Source organism: Prunus avium, chromosome 7 (genome assembly GCF_965620075.1).
Source record: "Prunus avium chromosome 7, drPruAviu1.hap1.1, whole genome shotgun sequence".
Taxonomy (NCBI): domain Eukaryota; kingdom Viridiplantae; phylum Streptophyta; class Magnoliopsida; order Rosales; family Rosaceae; genus Prunus; species Prunus avium.
Genome location: NC_142290.1, coordinates 38,096,612 through 38,118,585, shown reverse-complemented (window position 1 = coordinate 38,118,585; position 21,974 = coordinate 38,096,612). Strand labels below are relative to the sequence as shown.

Genomic DNA, 21,974 nt, shown 5'->3' with positions numbered 1-21,974 from the left:
TCCACTTAATTCCCTCCATTGCTGAACAAGAACATGCAGCAGCTAGTAGTATTGCAGCTGGAAAGAGATCTAGAGTTGGCATATAATCAATAAATTCTTAACTAAACTTATCTTTTATTTGTTCTTTCCTTTACTCAGACGATCGAACCAACTTCGGATCAGGCCACTTTATGCTGTTTGGCATATGCATTCGTAATTGCTTGCTTCATAACATTGATAATATTCCAATTTCAAAACAGAACACGCATCATGCATGAAAGACAAGCATTTGGACGGATCATACATTTAGAAGGTGGTGTTCATCATGATCAACCTAATCACATGTTAAAACAACCCCATATTTTGTTTTTGGACCCCCATTTTGTCTTGCCTGATGATTTTGGGTGAGACTAGCTAGCCTGCAGTGATAAGGACCTTTCCTTGGAGAGGATTTTGATGATATTCTCTTTCCTTAATGAGTTAAAGGAAAGAAAAAGAGAGAGAGCACATAGTCATGATAGGGACTTGAGATAATGGTCCTCATCGCTAACTCACTTATACACAAAAACTTTTCTTTTTTGTCAAGGAAATAATGATTCGCCGAAAATAAAAGAGATTTGCTTATTCACATAAAGTTTACAAAATAATAATATGATCTGATCTTTTGCTTAATTTAAAAACAATCCAATATGGAATGACAGTGATGATGTAGACTAGTTGTCAGCAGATGAAAGATTCAATTCCAAATAAGAAAAAAAGGGAATAATGTTTAAAAAAAAGTCCACAAAATCTGATATACCATCCAATGGATTAGGTTTGGTGGTTCTGTTTTGGGTGAAGAAACTCACCTGATCCCATTGACATTAACGAAACGAGGGTAAGAAAGGAAGAATATGCTTATTAATTAATTAACATGTTAAAAATATGAAGGAGGTAAGGGGTTATGTGGGAGTCTTATTTTATACTCAATGACCAAACAAATGGTTGAACTTGGACCATCCCATGCACATTCATATTGACACTTTGATTTGATTGACTCAACAAACTCTTTGGTACTTGGTAGCCTGTAACATCTTCGATTCTCATGTTTTGCTTACCCAACAAAATACCTTATCTCATTTTGTGTTGTCGTCGTAATTCAATGCTGCGATTCGGTAATTGATTGAAAAACATAAGGAGCAAAAGGAAAAAAAAGATGAAAGTTAAAGGGGTGAGAAATTAAATAATCATAAATCGTATTTTAATACAACTCGCCCTGATATTGCGCAAGGTAGCATAATTGTTGTGAATCTTTTCATAAAATTGTGCACAGTGTTTTTTTTTTCTTTTCCTTTTTGGTATAAATAACTGTATATTTTTTTCCGGGACAGACATTCAGACATTCAGACATGCATACGAATACGATACTATGTTGTCAAACTACATTTTTACGACAGTGGGAGCGAAGTGCGCGTTAAGATTCCAAAACCAAGAGACCAAGTGGGTTTCTGTCAAACAGCAAAACCTGGCAATCTTTTTCTGATTTATCCGACCGACTGGCCAGCCAATCTTTGCTTGCAGTTGCCAACTTGCCATTGTGGAAAGCAAACCCACGGCCCACTTGCAAGTGGCAATTCCATGCTTTATTTTTATGCTTTATCTAAAAACAAAACTTAATGATGGATTAGATGATAACAATAATGTTATAATAGCTCCGTAGGCATAGGCCATGGTCAAAGAGGAAAGGACCCATGTTCATTTCTGACGTCCAAGTATCACGTGTGTGTTTTTTTTTTCTTTCTTCTTTTTCTTTCTATATGTAGTCTCCGTTTGTTTGTACACGTACATAATTATAGCAAATAAATTTCTCTTTTAACTGTTGTTTGAATGATCTTATTATTATTATCTCATTCACTTGTTATTATTATTATTACTTACAACACCTCCCCCCACCCATTCTGGCCATTTGCGTCCGAAGGCCAAACAGAAACTCTGCAGTAATCTCAGCTCTTCACTTTTCATGGGTTCCTCACCCATTTATATATAGATACAAACACAGAGAGAGAGAGAGAGAGAGAGACTGAGATCTTGCACATTAACCCCTTTTGTGTATGAACTGGTTGATTCTGGAAAATGGGTTCTCATTTCTGGCAAATGGGGTTGTGTTTCTGGGTCTGTTTCTCTGCTTTCAGCTTCATTCATTCTGTAAATTCACAGGGCTTCGGAGGAGGAAGTATTGAAGGCACTGTCCACGTTAGTGGCAAAGATGCCATTGGTAAAATTGATGATGATTTTATTTGTGCAACTTTGGATTGGTGGCCTCCTGAGAAATGTGACTATGGGACATGCAGCTGGGGTCGTGCTTCTTTCCTCAATCTGGTATACATATATACATTAATGTTTCTCTCTAGAATCTAACATACGTACATTTGTTCTTTCTATTTTCCTTTTCCACTTTCAGATGCTTATATGTTTTTGAGATTTGTCTGTCATTGGTATGTTTCCCAGTTGCAAATACTCTGAAATCAAAAATCCTTTTTATGTTTTTGAGATTTGTATTCTCTCTCTCTCTCTCTCTGTCTCTCTTTTTCTCAATACTGTTGTATTGAAATAAATTGATACTTTCTTTGTAGAAAATGCTTTCTGATGTTTATTTGATCATTATTGTGCAGAATCTAAGCAGCAGTATCTTATTAAATGCTGTGAAGGGTAAGAATTCCTTCCTTGATATCTGATTGTTTCGATTCAATACATGTATAATAAATAAGAGCGTAAAACTTACTTACTTGTGCTGATTTTGCAGCTTTCTCACCCTTGAAACTTAGATTGGGGGGTACCTTGCAAGATAAGGTCATATATGCTACACCAGACAATAAGCAACGCTGTGTTCCTTTTCAAAAAAGCACCACAGAGATGTTTGGTTTTACTCCGGGGTGCTTGCCCATGAACAGATGGGATGAATTAAACTCCTTTTTTCAGAAATCTGGGTAAATATAATCTCTTCTTTTTTCTTCTTCATTTAACTTTTAGATTTTCTTCAGATTGAAGAGCACCTAACATTATCACATGTACGCTCTCTCCAGGGCCAAGATTATCTTTGGATTAAATGCTCTCACTGGACGAACAATACATTCTAATGGTACTGCAACTGGAGCTTGGGACTACAAAAATTCTGAGTCTTTCATCCGTTACAGTGTTAAAAAGAACTACACAGTACATGGTTGGGAGCTTGGTAAGATAACAACACTGAAAATTTTATTGTCGTTATAAATTTTGACCCTGCTTATCTAGACAAACTGAATGCATTTCAATGGTGTTCAGGGAATGAATTGTGTGGACATGGAATTGGAACAACAATCGGAGCGAGTCAATACGTCTCTGATACAGCTTCTCTGCAAAAGATAATACACGATATATACAAGGGTGTTGAACCAAAGCCACTAATCCTATCACCTGGAGGATTCTTTGATGCAAAGTGGTTCAAAGACTATACAGATAAAACAACCACATCCTTGGACGTGGTCACCCACCATATATATAATCTAGGGCCAGGTATCATCGATTGAACAAACAGATTTTGAAAGTTTCTACTTTTTCCTTTTGAATTCGCAACTTCATACTGATAAAAGAAATCTTCATTCTGTGTTCTCAGGGGTTGATCAACACCTTATTGAAAAGATTCTTGATCCATCCTATCTCGACGGTATTGCTAGCACATTTAGCGACCTCCGTAACATCCTAAAGAGTTCTGCAACTTCAGCAGCTGCATGGGTTGGGGAGGCAGGAGGTGCTTACAACAGTGGCCGTCATCTTGTCAGCAATTCATTTGTATTTAGTTTCTGGTAACTTGGCTATGACAACTCATGAGCATCTTCTTTGGTCCTCTCCTCTCTTCTTCAATTTCTAACAAGAATCATATCTTGGATGTTACAAACAGGTATTTAGATCAGCTTGCTATGTCAGCAGCTTATGATACCAAAACGTACTGCAGACAGACATTGATTGGTGGAAACTATGGTTTACTCAACACCACTACCTACGAACCCAATCCAGACTACTACAGGTAGGTCACTACATACATACCGATCATACTTACCTTAGAAGCTAAATTCTCAAATATTAGACAGTATTTTAACACTTCTGCTGCTTTATCCTGGCTTTCTCCATACCAGTGCTCTTCTTTGGCACCGATTAATGGGAAGAAATGTACTGGCAACCAGCTTTTCTGGACCGAAAAAGATACGTGCTTACGCACACTGTGCAAAACAATCTGTAAGTCTATTTATGCCACAACTTGCATATAAAGAAAGACAACATTCAAACATTCTTCGTTTACTGAGCTGATCACAATTTTGGGCTGCAGAAAGGGATTACAGTACTATTGATCAACCTACAAAACACGACGACGGTGGAGGCAAGAGTTGCCTTCAACAATTCCTGGACTTTGCGACATAAACACAAATCTCACAAGTCTCATAGAGCACACCTGAAGTTCCATCAGGGTTTGAGAAGTGAAACAGTAAGAGAAGAATACCATCTAACAGCAAAGGATGGAAATTTACAAAGCCAAACCATGCTGCTAAATGGAAATGCTTTGACCTTAAATTCATCTGGGATCATACCTAACTTAGACCCTGTATATGTAAATTCATCAGAACCAATTTTGGTTGGTCCATCTTCAATTGTATTTGCTCACATACCATATGTTGTTCTGCCTGCTTGCAGGTAGGCAGTGCTATATGTGCTCTAACTGGTATCATATAGTGCTTGATTCCTTAAATAAGAGGTAGAGGAGAGTACAATTCAATTTCATCATCCACCTTTTATTTTATTTCTTTTTTCCAAATGAGGACAGAACATCTCAGGAATTCAGCAAAGAATACTTGCCTGCATTCTTTCTGTGAGGAAACTTTAAGCTTGAAAACTTTAAATAAGGTTGAAAATGCCAAATTCTCTCTACCCTTCAGCCCAGAAAGACTAAAAAGAACGCTCAGAAAAACTATCCTGAGTATGCTTTTGGAGAGGGAGACTTCAGGATACTTCTAGGAAAAAAATGTACAAATGGTGATATGGGTACGACAAACTTTTGACCTTTCGAAACATATTATACGATGTGAAGTTGTGACACCTTAAACGGCTGTACAATTTATCTGATTACAAAAAAAAAATTGTATTACAAGGAAGATTACATACATGTATAGCTTTCCTTCTAGACGTATAGAATGAACCAAATGGGGAATACCAAGTTAATTTCCTCCCACAGATGAAACTAGTGATACATTGAATGAAGATTCCCTCAATTTGGAAGCTTCATTCAAGAGAGAAGAAAAGATAAAAGAAGACCACCAAACTACAAAAAGGTCAGTCTGTCTTTGAAAAGGTTTGAGGCTTACTGCTGGCAAACACCAACCAAATTACTGTACCAGTCAGGTAGAAAAATATCGATGGAATGAACAATGAAATCTGCATAATGCGGAAGAGTATTAAGACATAAACATCATGAAGGTAAACAAATGAAGGATGTAAGCTATGGATAGTGACAAAAGGTAAACAAGTAATGACAGAGGCTACTTACACTCCACGAATGAGTTGAATCAAGAAGATAGCCAGTGAGGGCAACACCTATTATTCCAGGTACGGCCCCAACAGTGTTGGTAATACCCTGTGTGGAAAATATTTACAATTGAATTTTAAGAAATATGGGTACATTTAGTTTGATTTTCAAGAAAATGCCTACACATAGTTTTTAATGACATCCCACATATCCCAAGTTAAAAGTAGATGCATTGTATACAGCTTTTAGTTCAAGACTCACGAGTAAATTTTACAATGAAAAAGACAAACTTCCACCACCCACCTTTCACACTAAAATGAAAATGAGTCGGACCACTGAACACAACCATGCATGTCTAAGATGAAAAAAATACAAACTTGCACCACCCACTTTTCACACCAAAATGAAGATGCACATCTCTACTAATCCTAAAATAAAAAATATCTATCATGCCTACTTCGGAAAATAGGATGTTTCGTAGCATCTTCCAGCACGCAAATAAAAACTTAAGTGCTTGTAGATTTACATACCAGAAGTATGCTTGCATATTCGGGTGACATGTCTTGATGGGTACAATACAATCCTGCACGTTTGATGATTGTATTAAGAGTTTAAACTGTAGGAGATTAAAATGATTCTAATCACCCTCCTCCAGAATCAAGCCTCAGTTTGGATTGTTCTGTACCTGACAAGGCAAAGCTTGAGAGGGCTAAACCACCAGTTAGAATCCCCACAACTTCCCAATGGGGCAATCCTAGATCAAGAGAGGAAAGAGTCATGCAAGCTGCAGGAGATAAAAAGGCAATTGTTTGGCAAATTTTTCGGACCTACATGTAGAAAACAAGGTCACCAGAAACATTAAGAATGAAACTCAGTGCAAACATTATCTTGAATAAAATTTCAGTTAATAGCAAGTCATGGCATGATAATGGAAGCAGTAAGCTTGTCATGTATTTCACATGTAAAATAGCAATTAAATAAACAACCAAAAGAAAACACATCCACTAACTTCTCTGTTGAGGAATTTTTGTCTTTAAGTACAAACCCAAAATTTTTCCACTAAATTGGACTTTTTCTGATACCATTATATACAACAAAGTAGTGGTTTATAATATCATCGTACCGTAGTGGTTTGAACTCCACTAGAAATCAAGTTATCAGCAAATTGCGAGGCAATGCTCGTCACAAAGATTGAAGCCAATGGGGGAAGGATAGAGACCTGAAACAAACATAAAGCCCTTGCTATCATACAACTGAATCTTGGTGCGCCTTCAGTCACAGAGAGGTAGATGATATTTCTAAATAGATAATACCTTACGTGGAAACTTAATGCTTATGATGTATGTACTAATGATTGTCATTCCCATTGTCTTTTCTTTCTAATAATTCCATTTTTTCATTATTTTTTCTATTTGACAACAGTGGATAGAATTCTCAAGTTACCATGCTAAAACAAACACCCAAGTGAATAAACTATGGAAATTTACTGGCTAATAGATTGAGGTGACACCTCTTATAAGCGAAATCGAAGTGTATGACACAATATGGGAAGCATTACTAATTCTTTCTTGAGTTGCTACGAATCAAAAAGTGGTGTACTTTTTAGACTTACCCACGCAGCTTCTGTCAAATTCAGGTTCAGCTCCTCACTGCATAGCAAGTTAATTGAAATTTTAGCTTTTTCACGATAACATGAATACACAAAATTTAAATCCGTATACCTTGTACATATGAAAGTTACAGTTCAATGGGAAAAAAGAAAAGAAAAAGAGAAGTTATGACGCAGCTACAAAATAGTTGCTCAAAATAGTTTTCAACTCTCCCAAATAATCACAAAGGTCTGGAATATTAAAGAGTTAAATTCATGAAAAAGGAAAATCATACCTATAACTATTTGAACACAGTTAAACGTCTGCACAAATTACCTGAAATAGGTGGGAAGCCATGCTAGGCAAGTATAATGACCCCAACTTCCACAAAAATGAGCATATATCATTGCCCATACAGCTTGATTTCGGAAAAATTCCTTCCATGGCACATCCTATTAAATGAAAGCAAGTAAGAAACCAATGTCCCATACAGTAATAGCCATATGTTAGGAATAAGACATAAAGCAATGTTGTGAATTCAAAGATTTCTGTTGTTTTCTGAAAAAGTCTATCAACAACAATATGTTAAATTCAAAATTCATCACTTCATACATTTTGATTTTCACCAAAGACGCATTTATATGCTCATTAATAACAAGCTTGACCTGGCATTCCACTAATGCAAGCAGGCATTGGCTACAAGAAATATTAGAAGCAAAACAACCCAAGCTCAGCACAAACGGTCAAGATCATACACAGCACATGAAAGTTACCTAGATAGTACAACAGAACACTGACTTCTAACAGTGAGAAGGTTAAACATGTGCAGCATTAGCGGCAGGCACTCTAAACACTGAATAATATTCAGCTTAAACCCATCACTATTTTGACTAAATTTTCATACTCGGAACCTTGCCTGACTAACTGGGTCACTAGCATTGCCCTAAGTCAAAAATAAACATCACAAAAAGATTCATACCTTCAATGAGTCACCCAATTCTTTAGTACTCCATGTTTTCTTCATATCTGTTGACTGGGACCCTATCAAGGGTTTTAAGAGAATAAAGAATCATGACTATGCAAGAGATTTAGTATGTGAAAATAAGGCACAAACACATGTTTGGAAAATTGATGCCCTTTCCAACAATATTTGGTAAAGGGTACTAGTTACCACTCTATGCATGGTTTGAAGCGCTGACAAATCACTATCAACATCTAGGACAAACTTTCTTGTGAAGTATGCATTTTATGAATAGAAACAAAGTCTTGTCAGAGTCAACTGTACTGGGATGCATTGGGAAAAAAATATGTGCACGACATAGGAATACACAGTGATAGAATGGTGCATAGATCTTGGGAAATGGTAGTGATCATGGTAATTGAGATTGCTCACACACTAGCAAAATAATACTAGCATCAGAGCAACAGACAATTAAGTGGCAGAAGTACAATGGGAGAGAAACGGTATGGTGGTGGAGGCAGACGCAATAGTGGTGCCTTTATTAAGTATCAAAGGTTCATTAAGCAGTAAAATAATGAGTATTATGAAGATTTCTCATAATTCCCAAAACAAGAAACAGACCCTTAATACTAAATTGAGTTCTTATAATCCAGTCAACTTTGTGTTCGGATGAGTAATTATTAACTAGTCAACTGCACATGTTTTACATGAGAAAAAAGTAACAAGGATGATGAAGAAAGGGATAAAATGCTCACGTGGAATTGATTCACCCACCCATGAGGCTTGTCCTTCAAGAAACTGAAACCCCACGTACCTTCAAGATATATATTGGGAAGAACATAAGCATAAAGTCAGACTTCAGTGCTTCACAGTAACATATATATATATATTAAAACTAAAATATAAGAAGTACCCATGTTGAATTGGCCAAGTAAGTTCTTTTATAATTAATTACGAAGGATGATTGATACTTGGCAGAAAACCCGAAAAAGAAAATGGAATATTGTATTATTTCTTTTTCAGCAGGCAGCAAAAGCAAGAATCTTTGCTTTCTTCATTTTTCTGTTCTTTTCTTTTTGGTGAGAAAACGAACCAATTTCTTAGCATATTGATATTGTAGAAATAATCAAGTTCTCACAATCTACTAGAAGTTAATGGAATTAATTCTTCATAAAAAATAATAGACATTAATTCTGAGAGTTTTAGACAGCTACTTACCAACCAATCCCCAAAAGGGAAAATATGTAAAATACAGATTCCCAGCCAAGATTTTGGATAAGGGGCGGAGCCAGAAGAAGCCTGCAAGAAGTCCAAAATTGCAAATGGCTTTCAATAGGATGACACCAAAAATTAAAAAATCCTTCATGTTGTATTCAGATTTGAATTTTCCCTTTTCATATTTGAAAAAAATAAAATCTTTGGAAAACATTAAAAAAATAGGCCTTTGCAATCAAATAATGAAACTTAAGAAAATCAAAAAATTCTCAGTGCTATAACTTTCCAATCACACATCAACGTAAGTTATTACTTTCAAATAAATATTCTAGAATATGTTAGGAAAATCACATCCGGTACTTTTTGTATTTCAATCGCTTTAATGTTATTTCAATATAAAAAAGACTCCCAGTCTACTTAAAGTTATATTCAACATACCCTGCAACACTTCCTACACTCAAACCACCAAAGACAAATGCTACAGCCCGTGAGCGCTCTTCCAAAGGTATTGACCTGCATGAGGTAAAAGATTGTTTAAACCATAAGGTTCTCAAACTGAAAGAAATAGGATCCACTAGATAAAACTGAAATCGAAGTAAAGAATGCTTAATTAACAACAACAATGAATCTATGATGGACCAAACTAAACACAACATGAAAAGTCTCCAGAAACTGGAAAGGAAAGTTCTATTAAATACAATGAAAGACTCCATTTCAATAGTATTTAACATCAAATGTTAAAAGGCTGCCGCACATTTAACTTTGGAGAGACTGAGTCTTACTATAAGACCAGGAATAAATAGTTTTTATAATCTAGCTTCCAACAACCAACCAATACAGTAATAGTTCTATAATAGTCAAGCATAAAAAAGGAATAAAAATCTGGTTATTAGCCATCATAGCCAGTAAATTCAAGAATTATTTGAAAAACTACATCACTAACGAGAATAAAATGCCCATAGAAAGCCCAAAATATAAGCCAAATTATCTATATAAGAAAACATAGTAGAACAAGCAGAATACTACTATTCCAATTAAATCATACAATATAGTGTATCAATATTGTGTGCACCCTGATTGTAACATATGAATGTCATACATGCCTGGCAATAAGGTCAGTTGCAGCGGATGGGGAAACGCCTTCTCCAATACCTACCTTTACTTGAAAGAAAAGATCATAGTAAGTAAGATGAACATTTAACACAATATCAAACACACTACAGATAACAAAGAGTTCCAAAATTAAAACAAAAACAAAACACTTAAGAACGCTGAAGCATAAGTAGAATTGGCAGTAGGTTAGCATACCAAAATTCTAGAAACAATTAAACCAGGTGTAAATCCAGCAACAAGAGGGACAAGTGCTGTGGCCAATGACCAAGTTAATACTCCAATCTGAAGAACTTTTCTGCATTAAAAAAAAAAACACTAGATGAGTGTGGCATGTCTGTCCAAGCCAAAAGATCAATGAACATGCATTTCTTAAAATTCTTCTAAAATGGTTAGTACTAAGACTAACTATAGTAGTTCTAGTCGTAGCAGGAAAAATTGTGCATGATTGACCCATGCTGCAAAATTGTAAGTACAGATAAATAAGAAACATGCTAAAAACGACTATTGAAGCTTTAATAAACAAACCTCCCACCAAATATCTTGGCAAGCCAACCCCCAGGCAACTGACTCAACGCATAGCCCCAAAAGAACGAAGATTGAACCAATCCAGCCTCGGACGAACTCCAACCCAACTGATGCGACATTGGAATTATAGCAATACTCAAGTTCACCTGCAAATTAAATAAACAAAAAAACAAACTTAATCAATCCTACTTGGAAAAGGAACAAAACTCAGAGCTCTTTTTAGTATGAGAAAACGATATTGAAGGAATTGGAGGGTTACACGCCAAAATATGTCGTTTGAAACCAGAATGCATAAATTTGCAGTAAACCACAACCCAAAAACTGGGTCCACTTGTAACTTTGCAGAAAAATCCTTATCAACCATAAGTGCATCAAAGTTTAAGCTGAAAATTCAAGACCAGTACTTGTTCGTTGAATTTGGGTCAGCGAGAGAAATAATAACAAAGCTAGGAGCAGAGCCAGTACTACCTTATCCATGTTACAGATAACGAAGGCAAGCGAAGTGGTGCCGATGAGTTTGTATCTGCGAGGTATGTTCTTCCACGGAGGCCAATCCCAATCAAAACCCACTTCCCCAGACCCGCTTTCCAGACCCGAATCACCCTCAGAACCCGAACCCTCCCGTTGGACCTTATCGACGGGGACTCCATTCACTCTCTTAGTTTCTTTGATGCTTTCTCTCTCTTTAATGCTGCAGAAGACTCTGAATTCCAAGTTATGCTTTGGAGGGAAGCAAAGCAAACGACGTCGTCGGAATGAGGAGACGAAGGATGAGGGCTGCGACTGTGAGCTTGTGGTGGGTGAAAATAAGCACGAGCTCTCAGCTCTGAGTGTGAGTTTCGCCATTTTTGTGTACGTATCTGTGTGTTCCGTAACTGTAACTAAAAAGTGAACAAGGAAAGTGGAAATTGATTTTGTTCTGAAAATTTGGTGGTTAATGTTGTGGAGTCGAAGAAGAGAAGTGTGGAAAGGAGCTACTGCTGCTGCCTATTGGGGGCATTTTTGCGCCACGAAACAGATTGGGTTTGTGGCTCAGAATTATAGTTTGAATTGAATTTTGATATTTTTGTAATATTTTAGTGGGACCCACCCACAACATTGGGTCCCAATTCCCATGACTTTGGGACATAAAGAGGAGAGGAGTTTGAGAGGTCCAACAATACTGAAACTCAGCCCAGCCCAGCTTGAACTTGAGCCTGGTCAATCCGTCTGAGCCCAGCTAGTGGTAGTGGGTCATGACTCATGAGGGCCTGCAGCAACTGGTGTTTTCGGTTGACTTTCATGTCAGTACCATACTGGTCGTATACCGGTATAGACGACATTGGGAGAGGGATGTTACAATTTAAGTACATAAGTAACTGCTCTTAACCACTCGAGTTACATGTCTTAAGTATTCATTTGATTAATTTATTGACGATATGATGTGAATATGTACGCTGATTGTTATGTTTATGGTTTATAGGACTAGGTCACTTGGGTTGGGTGTCCTACAAGGAGTGAAAAATGAATGATTTGGGCTGGGGTAATGATGCTGCTATTATCTTTTGGGGAGGTATATATACTCAATTTTGCTATTTTCTGATTTTTCTTTTTCTAAGAGCGTTCACATATTTACAAAGCTATTCCTATTTTTATGATTTTTATTTTTTATTTTTTTAGTTTCCTGCAAAGTTGTCAAACTGAGGATTTGTTTTGGACTTTAGAGCTTGACACATTTGATATTTCAATTTCATAAATCTATATAAATATGAGGGATTTGCTTAGTTGTTGTTTGCTGTGACGATGCATAGATAATTATATATTATCGTGTCATGACCTCCCCATGGAAAATGTGGTGAATAAAATATGCAATGAGAAGGCCAAGTTGCTGGAATTGTTCGTCTTTCTCCTCCAAGTTACCTAAAAAACAGAGAAGTAAAGTTGTTCTGCCGTCGTAGAGGGGACCAAATAAATTAAATATTACATTTTTCATGGCCCCTAATGCAATGCATCAATGCTGTGGAAGAAATTCTGGTTTAGAAAAAGCTTATATATGCAGCACAAGCTCACTGGATTTAATATCAGAGAGACAAGATGGCCGCCATGAGTGTCCAAGAAATGTCCATCAATGGTGATCAACCACCGCCTGAATATATTGTCAAAGAAAGCAGTTTTGGATGCATAGAGTCTTCCCCACCATTAGCTGATCAAATTCCCATCATTGATATCAGTCTCTTCTCCCCATCATCACTTGAATTTTCTGAACAAGCAGAGAATCATGAGCTACAGAAACTTAGAACAGCTCTCAGCTCAGCAGGATGCTTCCAGGTAATATATATATATATACACACACACACACACAGAGATTATGTATGTTTAAGTGCAAAGAATTGTTGAATCTGTTTTAGTTTTTAGTTCACCTTTTTAAGCTGAAACTATTGTTTGGAATTGGAACTACTACATGTATATAATGTTGGGTTAATGAATTCCAGGCAATAGGTCATGGGATATCAGATTCACTTCTTGACAAGGTACGTGAAGCTGCAAAACAATTCTTTGCACTTCCAGTAGAAGAGAAGCAAAAATACTCCCGAGCACTCGATGGCAGCTCCGAAGGATATGGGAATGATGTCATAGTGTCGGAGAAGCAAGTTCTCGATTGGTCCTACCGTCTCACTCTCAGAGTCTTCCCACAAGACCAAAGAAAGCTTCATCTTTGGCCACAAAATCCAAATGATTTTGGGTAAACCTTGACATATAATAATGCATTCATTAATCTGTAATAAATTAGATTTTGCTTTTACTAGCTAGCTAGTTGGTTAAATCATTGGATTAATGAATAAGTAAATCTCTATGTGTAGAGAGATGTTACACGAATATGCAACGAAGATAAAGTTGATGATGGGGGTTGTGTTCAAGGCCATGGCAAAGTCTTTGGATTTAGAAGAGGATAGCTTTGCAAAGCAGCTGTTTGGAGACCAATCCCTGCTGCAAGCAAGATTCAACTTCTATCCGCCGTGCTCGAGATCCGATCTGGTTCTCGGTGTCAAGCCTCATACAGATAGGTCTGGCATGACAGTTCTCTTGCAAGACAGAGATGTGGAAGGTCTTCAAGTTTTGATAGATGGTAAATGGGTTAGAGTCCCCATTGTTCCTCATGCTCTTGTTCTTAACCTTGGTGATCAGATGCAGGTACGAGTTTAATCAACTAGACTAATTAATTTTCTTTCTTTTTCATTAAAATAAAATAAAATGAATGAATTGATGCAGATTATGAGTAATGGTATATACAAGAGCCCAATGCACAGGGTGGTGACAAATACAGAGAGGATGAGGTTATCTGTTGCTTTGTTTAATGAACCAGATCCTGAAACTGAGATTGGTCCTGTGGAACACTTGATAGACGACGAAACAAAGCCAAGGTTATACAAAAATGTCAAGAATTATGGTCGTATCAACTATGAATGCTATCAGAGAGGGGAGATTGCACTTGAAACAGTCAAAATCTAATTGTTCTTCACTCTCTATCTTTCTTTTACCTGAAGCTAATAAATAGTTACCTTTTGATAAAAAGGAAGAACAAGAAAGAGACTGGAAAAGTATGCTAGAGAAACTCTATCCTTATTTCCTTGAAGCCATTTCAAACATTTTTGCAGATACGGGCAGCCAGCCAGATATCCATATCCATAATGTTTATTTTTATTTTTTGAAGTGAACATCAATGTTATGTGCTGGATAGAGGAACAATAAAGGAGAATTACATTTTCACTGCATCAAGAGCTACCAACCCTTTCTGATAACAATGATAGTTAAAAGCACCATAATTCTTCACATTCTGATAGAGTCTTGGTCTTTTCTCATCCACCAAGTCATCCACTGGACCAATCTCTTGTTCAGCTGCTGGCTCAATAAGCATGGCCACAGATACCCTCATCCTTTCTGTGTTTGTTGTGACTCTGTGCAGTGGGCTCTTGAATATTCCATTACTCATTATCTGCAAAATAAGAAAAATAAATAAAAATAAAAATAAAAACCAAACATACTAAAACTTGTTGTAGAAGTAATTAAACAAAGATCAAATTTTGATATGCTAGTGGAAAAAGTGCTTGACTTGTAGACCAAAGGTCTCAGGTTCGAATTCTTATGACATCATAGTTATGTGGATGAGAGAAATCCCCCACCCCTATCGCTTGTAGTAAAAAAACAAAGATCAAATTTTGATAGGCTACAATAAGTACCTCCATTTGATCACCTAGATTGACAATAAGAGCCTGGGGTATTATAGGAACTCTGAACCATGTACCATCTTTGAAAAGCTGAAGGCCTTCAACTTGTTGATCCTGCAAGAGGATAGTGACCCCTGATTTATCTGAATGAGATTTGAGGCCAAGAACCAAATCTGATCTAGGACAAGGTGGGTAGAAGTTATATCTTGCTTGCACCACAGCTTGGTCTCCAAAATGCTTCAGGAAGATGTCCTCTTCCAGTTGCAGTGACTTTGCCATGGCCTTAAAGCAGAGATCCATTAAAGACCTTATCTTTGTAGCGTATTCAATCAAGATCTCTCTGCAACAAAATAATGAATCAAGGCTCAGTAAATAACTAGATCATATATATGATCATATGAAAAGGAAGAACTGAGTGAAGATATTTAGATTTACCCAAAATCATTTGGCATTTCTGGCCAAAGATTGAGCCTTCTTTGATTTTCCGGAAATACCATTAGAAAGAGGCGATTGGACCAGTCGAGAATTTGCTTATCGGAAACTATCAAGTCACTCCCATATCCTTCAGCTTCCTTAACTGCTCGAAAGCACTTGTGCTTCTCTTCCATTGGAAGTGAGAAGAAGTGTTCTGCTGCTTCGCGCACCTTATCTAGAAATGAGCTTGAAATCCCATGTCCAATTGCCTGTCAAAATTCGTTGATCAAAGAAGCATGTATTTGATATGCTATGCCTGGAATTTGAGCTGAGAGTGAGAGCATTATTTAGTTACCTACCTGGAAGCATCCCCATGAGCTGAGAGCGTTCTTTAGCTTCTCTAGTTCATCTTGCGAGCTGAAGACCAGACTGACATCAACGATGGGAATCTGAACTAATGGAGGAGAAGACTCCACAGAGCCAAAAGCACTTTCTTTCACAATGAATTGTGATGGTGGGGGCTCTTCAATTTGCATTTGTTGGAGCTCATTGGGGGCTGATGATGATGATGCTGCCTCAGCGGGAAGAAGAAAGCCAGCCATACTGAGTTGTGAATTGGGAGCTTTGGAAAAATGGGTATCTATCTCCCCAACTCCCACCTCTCATCGAATAATTATTGTGTCTTTTTGCTTTAGACGGCAAAATCCAATTTCAGTGTCTCACTGCCTGATTTCCACGTAATTCAAAAACCCAATTGATTGATGATCTCCTCACTTTTGGAATCGTAGTAAAAAGACAATGTGTTGGTTTTAACCTTCTTTCTTATCTTGTTAGCTCTGTTTTAGTAAAAGAACCAAACTACAAAAGGGTCAGTCCGTCTCCGTCTTCGAGAAGGTTTGAGGCCCAAACATTTGAATGGCGGCACAAATATTAAAATGGCGGCCCATAATAAAGCCCAAATATTTCAAACGGCGGCCCATAGTAAGACCCATAAATAAATATATACATTTTTTCAAAAAGGAACTAAATAAATATATTATTATTTACCAGCTTAGATCGGATTTTCTGCTATGGATATGGAATGGAAACGCCACGTAAGACAGAATTAAAAGACCACCACAGCTATACGGTACCTCCAAGCACACCTAAATGCAAGACTGACCCAAAAATTCCATGTCATATGGCAATTTAATTGATATCAGCTACGGAATCCCAAGCCTCTACATTCACATACGGAATCCCTAAACCTAATCATAGTTTTTGTTTCAACAAAAGTTTTAGATTTACCCAAATAAAAAGATTCTTTGTTAATATTTTTTTATTTTTCTAGTTTGTATATGATTCAAATAACGAGACTGGTGCCTTCCCTTCTAATATATAGAATCAACCTTCACAAATACTTGAATGGGTCCAATATCTATCATGGATCATATTTCCCAAATGCAAGACAGCCCCAAAAATTCAGGCTCATTATGCCCCATCTGAGAATCAGGAATTACCACTTACCAACCACCTGGATGGGAGGTGTCCTCCGTGAGCTCTGAGCACACGGTGAGCTACTCACCTCTTTTTAACCAACGCCAAAAGCAATTCCTTCAAATTTGTTTTGTCGGCAAACAAGACTGGCACTGGCCATGAATTCCATTTCAATATTTGTCCTCTTTTTTATTTTTCCATCTTTCGGCTCAAGCAGCAAAATTTCATCACTAACTTCTCTCACCAGCGTATCATGCAGGACCCCGTTTCTCGCTTGCCTTGTAAAATAGCATTTTCTGTACATAAAACATCATGTAGCCTTGTGCTGCCCTCACAATATTCTCATTAACTTGTGTGATCCAAGCATCGTCGCACTTGTACCATTGATTACTTAATCGCAAGTAAGTTACATAATGGCCTGCATCTAGCTTGCCTGTGTGAGTGACCACAGCAAACAATTCAAACTCTGAGCATAATTCGTTTGAAGCAATTGGGTCATTCCCTCCAAATGGCAAAATCCTATTTCCAAATCTACTCCTCAAGATGGAAGATGACAGATAAGGTGCCATGTCTAGCGAAAATGGAAACTGCAAATAACGGTCAACCTTCCTTGACATCTTCCTCACTGAAGAATGCTCAAATCTTTTTATATGGAAGCAAGAAACCAAAGGTAGCTTTCTTATTGACATTTGCTTGAGAGACTCCTGCCTCACCTGACACTGCTGGCAAAAAAATTTCTGGTCAGAGCCCAATCTCTCAGGTCGTGTAAAACGGTCCAAGCATCCCATAAGGGTAGATACCCCACAGTTTTGGCTGGAATTCATGCAATCTGCCTCGCCATTGCAAGAATAACTTGACTTCGTGGACATTGTCTTTGCAGAACCTCCTTGGTTAGGTTCCAAATCCAGTGAGATGTCCACACATGGGTCATATGTTGTAGACGTAAAACCACAGGCCATGCACATAACATCAGATCGCAAGATACCAGAAAAAACTCTATGAGCAACACAACAATCTCCATTGCCTGCACTACAAAAGAAATGAAGATTCATTAGAATGATATTTTAATTTTAATTAATATATATATATATATATAATAGGCATAGTATAAGTTATGCAGATACAGGTGAAGACACATATCAAGCAATCTCCGATGTCTGGAAACACTTTTGTTGAATATTTTCATGCTAATTAGGAATCTATCTCTATCAGACAAACATTAACATAACATTAACTGTCAGCCTCTATACTATATACGTCCCAGATTACACTCAACTACATGCATGTACTGCAATGGAATCCTAGGTTACCATCTCATAGAACCCCTTCTTACTGCCTAAAGGTTGCAAATGAAAAATTCTATTAGGAAACTACCTGAGTCACAGCAAGAAATTAGCTTGCCAAAAGACTGAGACAAGTCGAAATACAAAAGCAACAAAACAGTCGCCAAGACGAAAGAAGGATAGATGACACCAGATAATAACCTATGCCAATAAACAGGTAGATCAAATTCAACATTTTGGCCAAAACAATAAGATGGCTGAAAGAATTCTGATGTAAATAATTGGAGTGCCCAGAGGATTGATGAGAAAAATTAGGCTGGCTGTGAACCTAAGAGAATCTTTGGATTTTCTGGTTTGGGATCCTTTTTTGTAATTAGACCCTAAACATGGCAAAAAGGTTAAGTTAAATGAAACTTACGAAAAAAGAGAACACCCTAGATAAACCCAAGAAAGCTAAGTGAAAGTTGACTTACTGGGTGAAGCGGATAACGCCATCAAGCCAGCAGGTAGAGGTTGAAAATTAGCCCTAAATCTGTGAGCACTTGTCAACACCTAGGGCAACAAACCAGATACCTAGACCCACCCTGCATTTAGATGTTAAAGTCACCTTTAATCTTCAACAGTATTTGGAATCATCTTAATTTAAAAGAAATGACAAAAAATACAGAAGTTGGGAGTTAACTACTCATTAGGAACTCTTAAGTTAGTTGTCTCGCAGAATTCACCTAGCACCAACTTTTGTCGTGCTTCATCTTGTAAAGATCCATCAGCGAATTTTCTGATATAATAGAAAAGTATGACATAACGTGCTCTTAAGCCATTGAAGGGTTTGCACTACTTGTTTACCACAATGTTGCCACTTAGACAATTCCCAAGCTGGCTAACGAAGAGTGATTACGACTTCTAAGAAGTACCAAATTAGAGCTAACAATTTCTTAGGATTACAGTATCTCTGAGGAGCTACAGGCAGTGATCCAATAGTAAAACTAGATAATCCAATAAAATCTTTTTGCCCCCAAAAAGGCATTACACTATTCTAATGTATCTCAAAATAACTAACTTCAAAAACTCTTAGCAAACAATCAACTCCAACAAAAATCCAATGTGAATTCAACTAGAGATGCTTCCAGGGAGAATTATAGACAAAGGACCCTATTAATTCACATTCCATATGTGTATACGCAGAACTCAAAGCTACGTGTCCTCACACATAGTAGAAAATTCTATAGTTAACCAGACACGTCACTTGGACTCTAAAGACAAGAGATGAGCACAACAATACTCACGAAATGCGAGAATATCCCACATAGTTCGTAATCACATTAACCACTAATTGCATCTCCCAAGAATTTGAAGTAGCATATGCACATAAAACATTGCATGAAAATAGTTACGATCAGGCCGGGTTTGGTGCCTAGGAGAACAGTTTCAGATTAAGAAAGAATTAACCTTGGCTCTCAGGTTTCCGTGGATCCTTATCCACCTTCTCATGAATCCCATCAAGCATAGAAATGAAGAACTCATGCGCATCCTGCTGTTCATAACTTGCCAAATTCGCCGCATACTGCCACCAACTACAGTATTACCACAATAGCAAATCAGTAAAAATTACGAAAAAGAAAAGCCAACAGCAAAACAAAACCAAGGTGAGAAAAAGTAATAATTCTATCCAAAACAAGGAAAAAAACATGAAATCCCTACATTAATTGCTAGTACCCACGTTGTCACTAAAAATGAGGTTTGTAACTAAAAATGAGATTTGTACCGATTACAAACCTGTACAAGAACTTTGCAGGGCTATAGGGCGTCCGATCCCCTGAAAAAACAGCCGAGAATGCGGCGTCCATGTCGCAAGCCAAGCACATGCGCGCAGCACTCTTGTTCCCGCCACTTTCATTATTATTGGCGGCAGTTTTCTTACTGGTATTATCGGCATTGCTCTTCTTCTGGCAAAAGTAGCGGTTGTGCCGATCACTGAGGAAGTAGTTCCGCAACGGCGGCGTATGGAGCAATGCCTGAAGAACCGAGTTCATAAAACACGTGTTTCCCAAATTGTTGAGCCCGCGCAATCCCCAAGGCAAACCCGAGACGTCGCCGTTCAAAGGACTCGAATTCTTCTCCACCAAGTATTTCTCTCTCAGATCCGGAATCCACGGCTTGTAATCGATACGGCGTCGTTTCCGGAGATTCTCCGGCGCGTACTGTTGGATCGCTGACGTGTCCGAGGAGGTCAGGGTCGACGCGGCGGTCTGAGCCAGGACGACTGCTGCGTCGAAGTCGCGGTCATAGACTTGGTCCCTGCAGGCACAGCAGAAGAGCTCGGCTCGATCCACGTCGACGGCGATCTCGTGACCCGGAGGCATCAAATAGGCGTGAGCAGCCGCATGGGAGGGTCCGGAAGGCACGTGACAGTGCACAGCGGCGCACGTGATGCAGGCGTAGAGCCTCGGACGCGCGGACTCGCCGCAAGTGCCGCAGCGCGGTAACTCCTTGGGATCGCGGCGGATGGAAGCTCGGCCACCCGGCGGCTTGACTCGGAGACAGTCCTGTAATGCTCGGAAGGGCTTGGAGCCGTTCTTGGCCCGGAACTCGGCCAGGTGGGGACAGGGGTGGGGCAAAATATGGCCGTTGATCTGTTGACTAGTGCGAGTGATCTTGGCCATCGACGACATGGACGGCGATGATGGTGGTCGTGGCGGAGATTGGGGTGAGATTGATGGTGGAAACCCTAGGCTTAAAGGACATAAGGGTCATGGATGGGAGAGATCAACGGCCGAGATTAAAGGAAATGGGAGTGAGAGACCATGGAGGGATGAGGGGTACTGGCTCTGTTGTAGTATGTTGTTCAGCTTCTTGGCTTTAGTTACAAGTAGAAGAAAAAGGAAAAATAATGTAAATTATTTTAAAAAATAAACAAGAATTTTTAATTTTTTGAGTTGATTGTTTTTAATTTTTTGTTTGATCGAAAAAAGAGGGAAGAAATTCAGGAAAAATGGAGAGAAACCGAAAGCAAGCAAAAGCAATTACTTTTTCTTTATTGCCTTGTAATTTTTATTTATTTTTGTCAAATATGGAATGGTTTTTATGGCTCTGCATCTGGCTTTTTTCTTTTCTTTTTTGTTTCTTATCTGCGGTTGGTACAGTTAAAAAGGCTAAAGTGGATTTCTTTTATTTTTTATTTATTTATAAAAAAGCATTAATCTAACTCAAAAAAAAGGAAAAGCATTGAATCATGTTATGTCTTTATCTCTTTAGCCCGGTGGTTTGGTTTGGTTAAAATGCAGAAAAGGTGGTGAGATGAGAGATGCATCTCAATCATTCATATATAATCTAACCGTCGATACCCGCCAGAGTTGTGAAAAAGGGTTAGCAGCATGAACATGTTACACATCGTGCATGCATGCATGGATGGCATGGCGGACACAGACAGAATAGGACACTTTCCATCAACGTATGGGCAAATTAGAGGACGGAAAGCTTTATTAATTCTGTGTGTCTTAATTTGTTGATAAATCAACCACATTTAAACTTAATCAACATATTAATTAATGCTTCATATGTAAACTGAACTGAATCAATACATGCAAAACTTTCCCATACATACATAGTACTTACTTCCCAGCAAAATCAAGTTTCCTGCTCCTGCAAGCAATTACAGGAACACACAGATCCAAGCACTTG

At 38.0% G+C, this 21,974-nt stretch overlaps 5 protein-coding genes across 5 annotated transcripts; 2 read left to right on the top strand and 3 right to left on the bottom strand.

Moving 5' to 3' along the window:
- Nucleotides 1–1,719: 1,719 nt before the first annotated feature.
- GUS3 (glucuronidase 3) lies at nt 1,720–4,770 on the top strand. The gene is made up of 9 exons (XM_021953279.2): nt 1,720–2,337; nt 2,631–2,667; nt 2,762–2,945; nt 3,042–3,190; nt 3,280–3,510; nt 3,611–3,800; nt 3,896–4,021; nt 4,131–4,230; nt 4,322–4,770. Exons 1-9 carry the CDS (start codon nt 2,092–2,094, stop codon nt 4,685–4,687), a joined length of 1,629 nt encoding a protein of 542 aa, XP_021808971.1. The 5' UTR covers nt 1,720–2,091; the 3' UTR covers nt 4,688–4,770.
- Nucleotides 4,771–5,028: 258 nt separating this feature from the next.
- Nucleotides 5,029–11,939, bottom strand: PHT4;5 (phosphate transporter 4;5). The gene is made up of 15 exons (XM_088244125.1): nt 11,384–11,939; nt 10,916–11,061; nt 10,586–10,685; nt 10,381–10,433; nt 9,716–9,790; nt 9,281–9,361; nt 8,818–8,876; nt 8,081–8,142; nt 7,438–7,553; nt 7,125–7,161; nt 6,636–6,731; nt 6,198–6,339; nt 6,043–6,095; nt 5,534–5,620; nt 5,029–5,421 (listed from the first exon to the last, which is right to left on the bottom strand). Exons 1-15 carry the CDS (start codon nt 11,759–11,761, stop codon nt 5,320–5,322), a joined length of 1,587 nt encoding a protein of 528 aa, XP_088100251.1. The 5' UTR covers nt 11,762–11,939; the 3' UTR covers nt 5,029–5,319.
- Nucleotides 11,940–12,788: 849 nt separating this feature from the next.
- Nucleotides 12,789–16,152, top strand: LOC110752582 (protein LATERAL BRANCHING OXIDOREDUCTASE 1-like). Its single transcript, XM_021953263.2, has 4 exons — nt 12,789–13,222; nt 13,387–13,637; nt 13,756–14,086; nt 14,165–16,152. The coding sequence occupies exons 1-4, from the start codon at nt 12,989–12,991 to the stop codon at nt 14,402–14,404; spliced, it is 1,056 nt and encodes a 351-aa protein (XP_021808955.1). The 5' UTR covers nt 12,789–12,988; the 3' UTR covers nt 14,405–16,152.
- Nucleotides 14,497–16,665, bottom strand: LOC110752581 (protein SRG1). The gene is made up of 4 exons (XM_021953262.2): nt 15,894–16,665; nt 15,556–15,803; nt 15,133–15,460; nt 14,497–14,888 (listed from the first exon to the last, which is right to left on the bottom strand). The coding sequence occupies exons 1-4, from the start codon at nt 16,134–16,136 to the stop codon at nt 14,652–14,654; spliced, it is 1,056 nt and encodes a 351-aa protein (XP_021808954.1). The 5' UTR covers nt 16,137–16,665; the 3' UTR covers nt 14,497–14,651.
- A 151-nt stretch (nt 16,666–16,816) lies between these two features.
- Nucleotides 16,817–21,260, bottom strand: LOC110752579 (ubiquitin C-terminal hydrolase 22-like). The gene is made up of 3 exons (XM_088244123.1): nt 20,070–21,260; nt 19,743–19,867; nt 16,817–18,034 (listed from the first exon to the last, which is right to left on the bottom strand). The coding sequence occupies exons 1-3, from the start codon at nt 20,963–20,965 to the stop codon at nt 17,262–17,264; spliced, it is 1,794 nt and encodes a 597-aa protein (XP_088100249.1). The 5' UTR covers nt 20,966–21,260; the 3' UTR covers nt 16,817–17,261.
- Between the last annotated feature and the right edge of the window lie 714 nt (nt 21,261–21,974).

Bases quoted from the DNA above. Each gene is read 5' to 3' on its own strand.
- GUS3 (XM_021953279.2), top strand. From the start codon at position 2,092: ATGGGTTCTCATTTCTGGCAAATGGGGTTGTGTTTCTGGGTCTGTTTC. The intron at 3,801-3,895 runs GTAACTTGGCTA...TGTTACAAACAG, and splicing joins TCATTTGTATTTAGTTTCTG to GTATTTAGATCAGCTTGCTA. The intron at 4,022-4,130 runs GTAGGTCACTAC...TCTCCATACCAG, and splicing joins CCCAATCCAGACTACTACAG to TGCTCTTCTTTGGCACCGAT.
- LOC110752579 (XM_088244123.1), bottom strand. From the start codon at position 20,965: ATGTCGTCGATGGCCAAGATCACTCGCACTAGTCAACAGATCAACGGC. The intron at 19,868-20,069 runs GTTTGTAATCGG...GTAATACTGTAG, and splicing joins CCTGCAAAGTTCTTGTACAG to TTGGTGGCAGTATGCGGCGA. The intron at 18,035-19,742 runs GTTAATTCTTTC...TTTGTAGTGCAG, and splicing joins ACGGAAACCTGAGAGCCAAG to GCAATGGAGATTGTTGTGTT.
- LOC110752581 (XM_021953262.2), bottom strand. From the start codon at position 16,136: ATGGCTGGCTTTCTTCTTCCCGCTGAGGCAGCATCATCATCATCAGCC. The intron at 15,804-15,893 runs GTAGGTAACTAA...GAATTTTGACAG, and splicing joins GCTCATGGGGATGCTTCCAG to GCAATTGGACATGGGATTTC. The intron at 15,461-15,555 runs GTAAATCTAAAT...ATTTTGTTGCAG, and splicing joins GAAATGCCAAATGATTTTGG to AGAGATCTTGATTGAATACG.
- LOC110752582 (XM_021953263.2), top strand. From the start codon at position 12,989: ATGGCCGCCATGAGTGTCCAAGAAATGTCCATCAATGGTGATCAACCA. The intron at 13,638-13,755 runs GTAAACCTTGAC...CTCTATGTGTAG, and splicing joins CAAAATCCAAATGATTTTGG to AGAGATGTTACACGAATATG. The intron at 14,087-14,164 runs GTACGAGTTTAA...GAATTGATGCAG, and splicing joins ACCTTGGTGATCAGATGCAG to ATTATGAGTAATGGTATATA.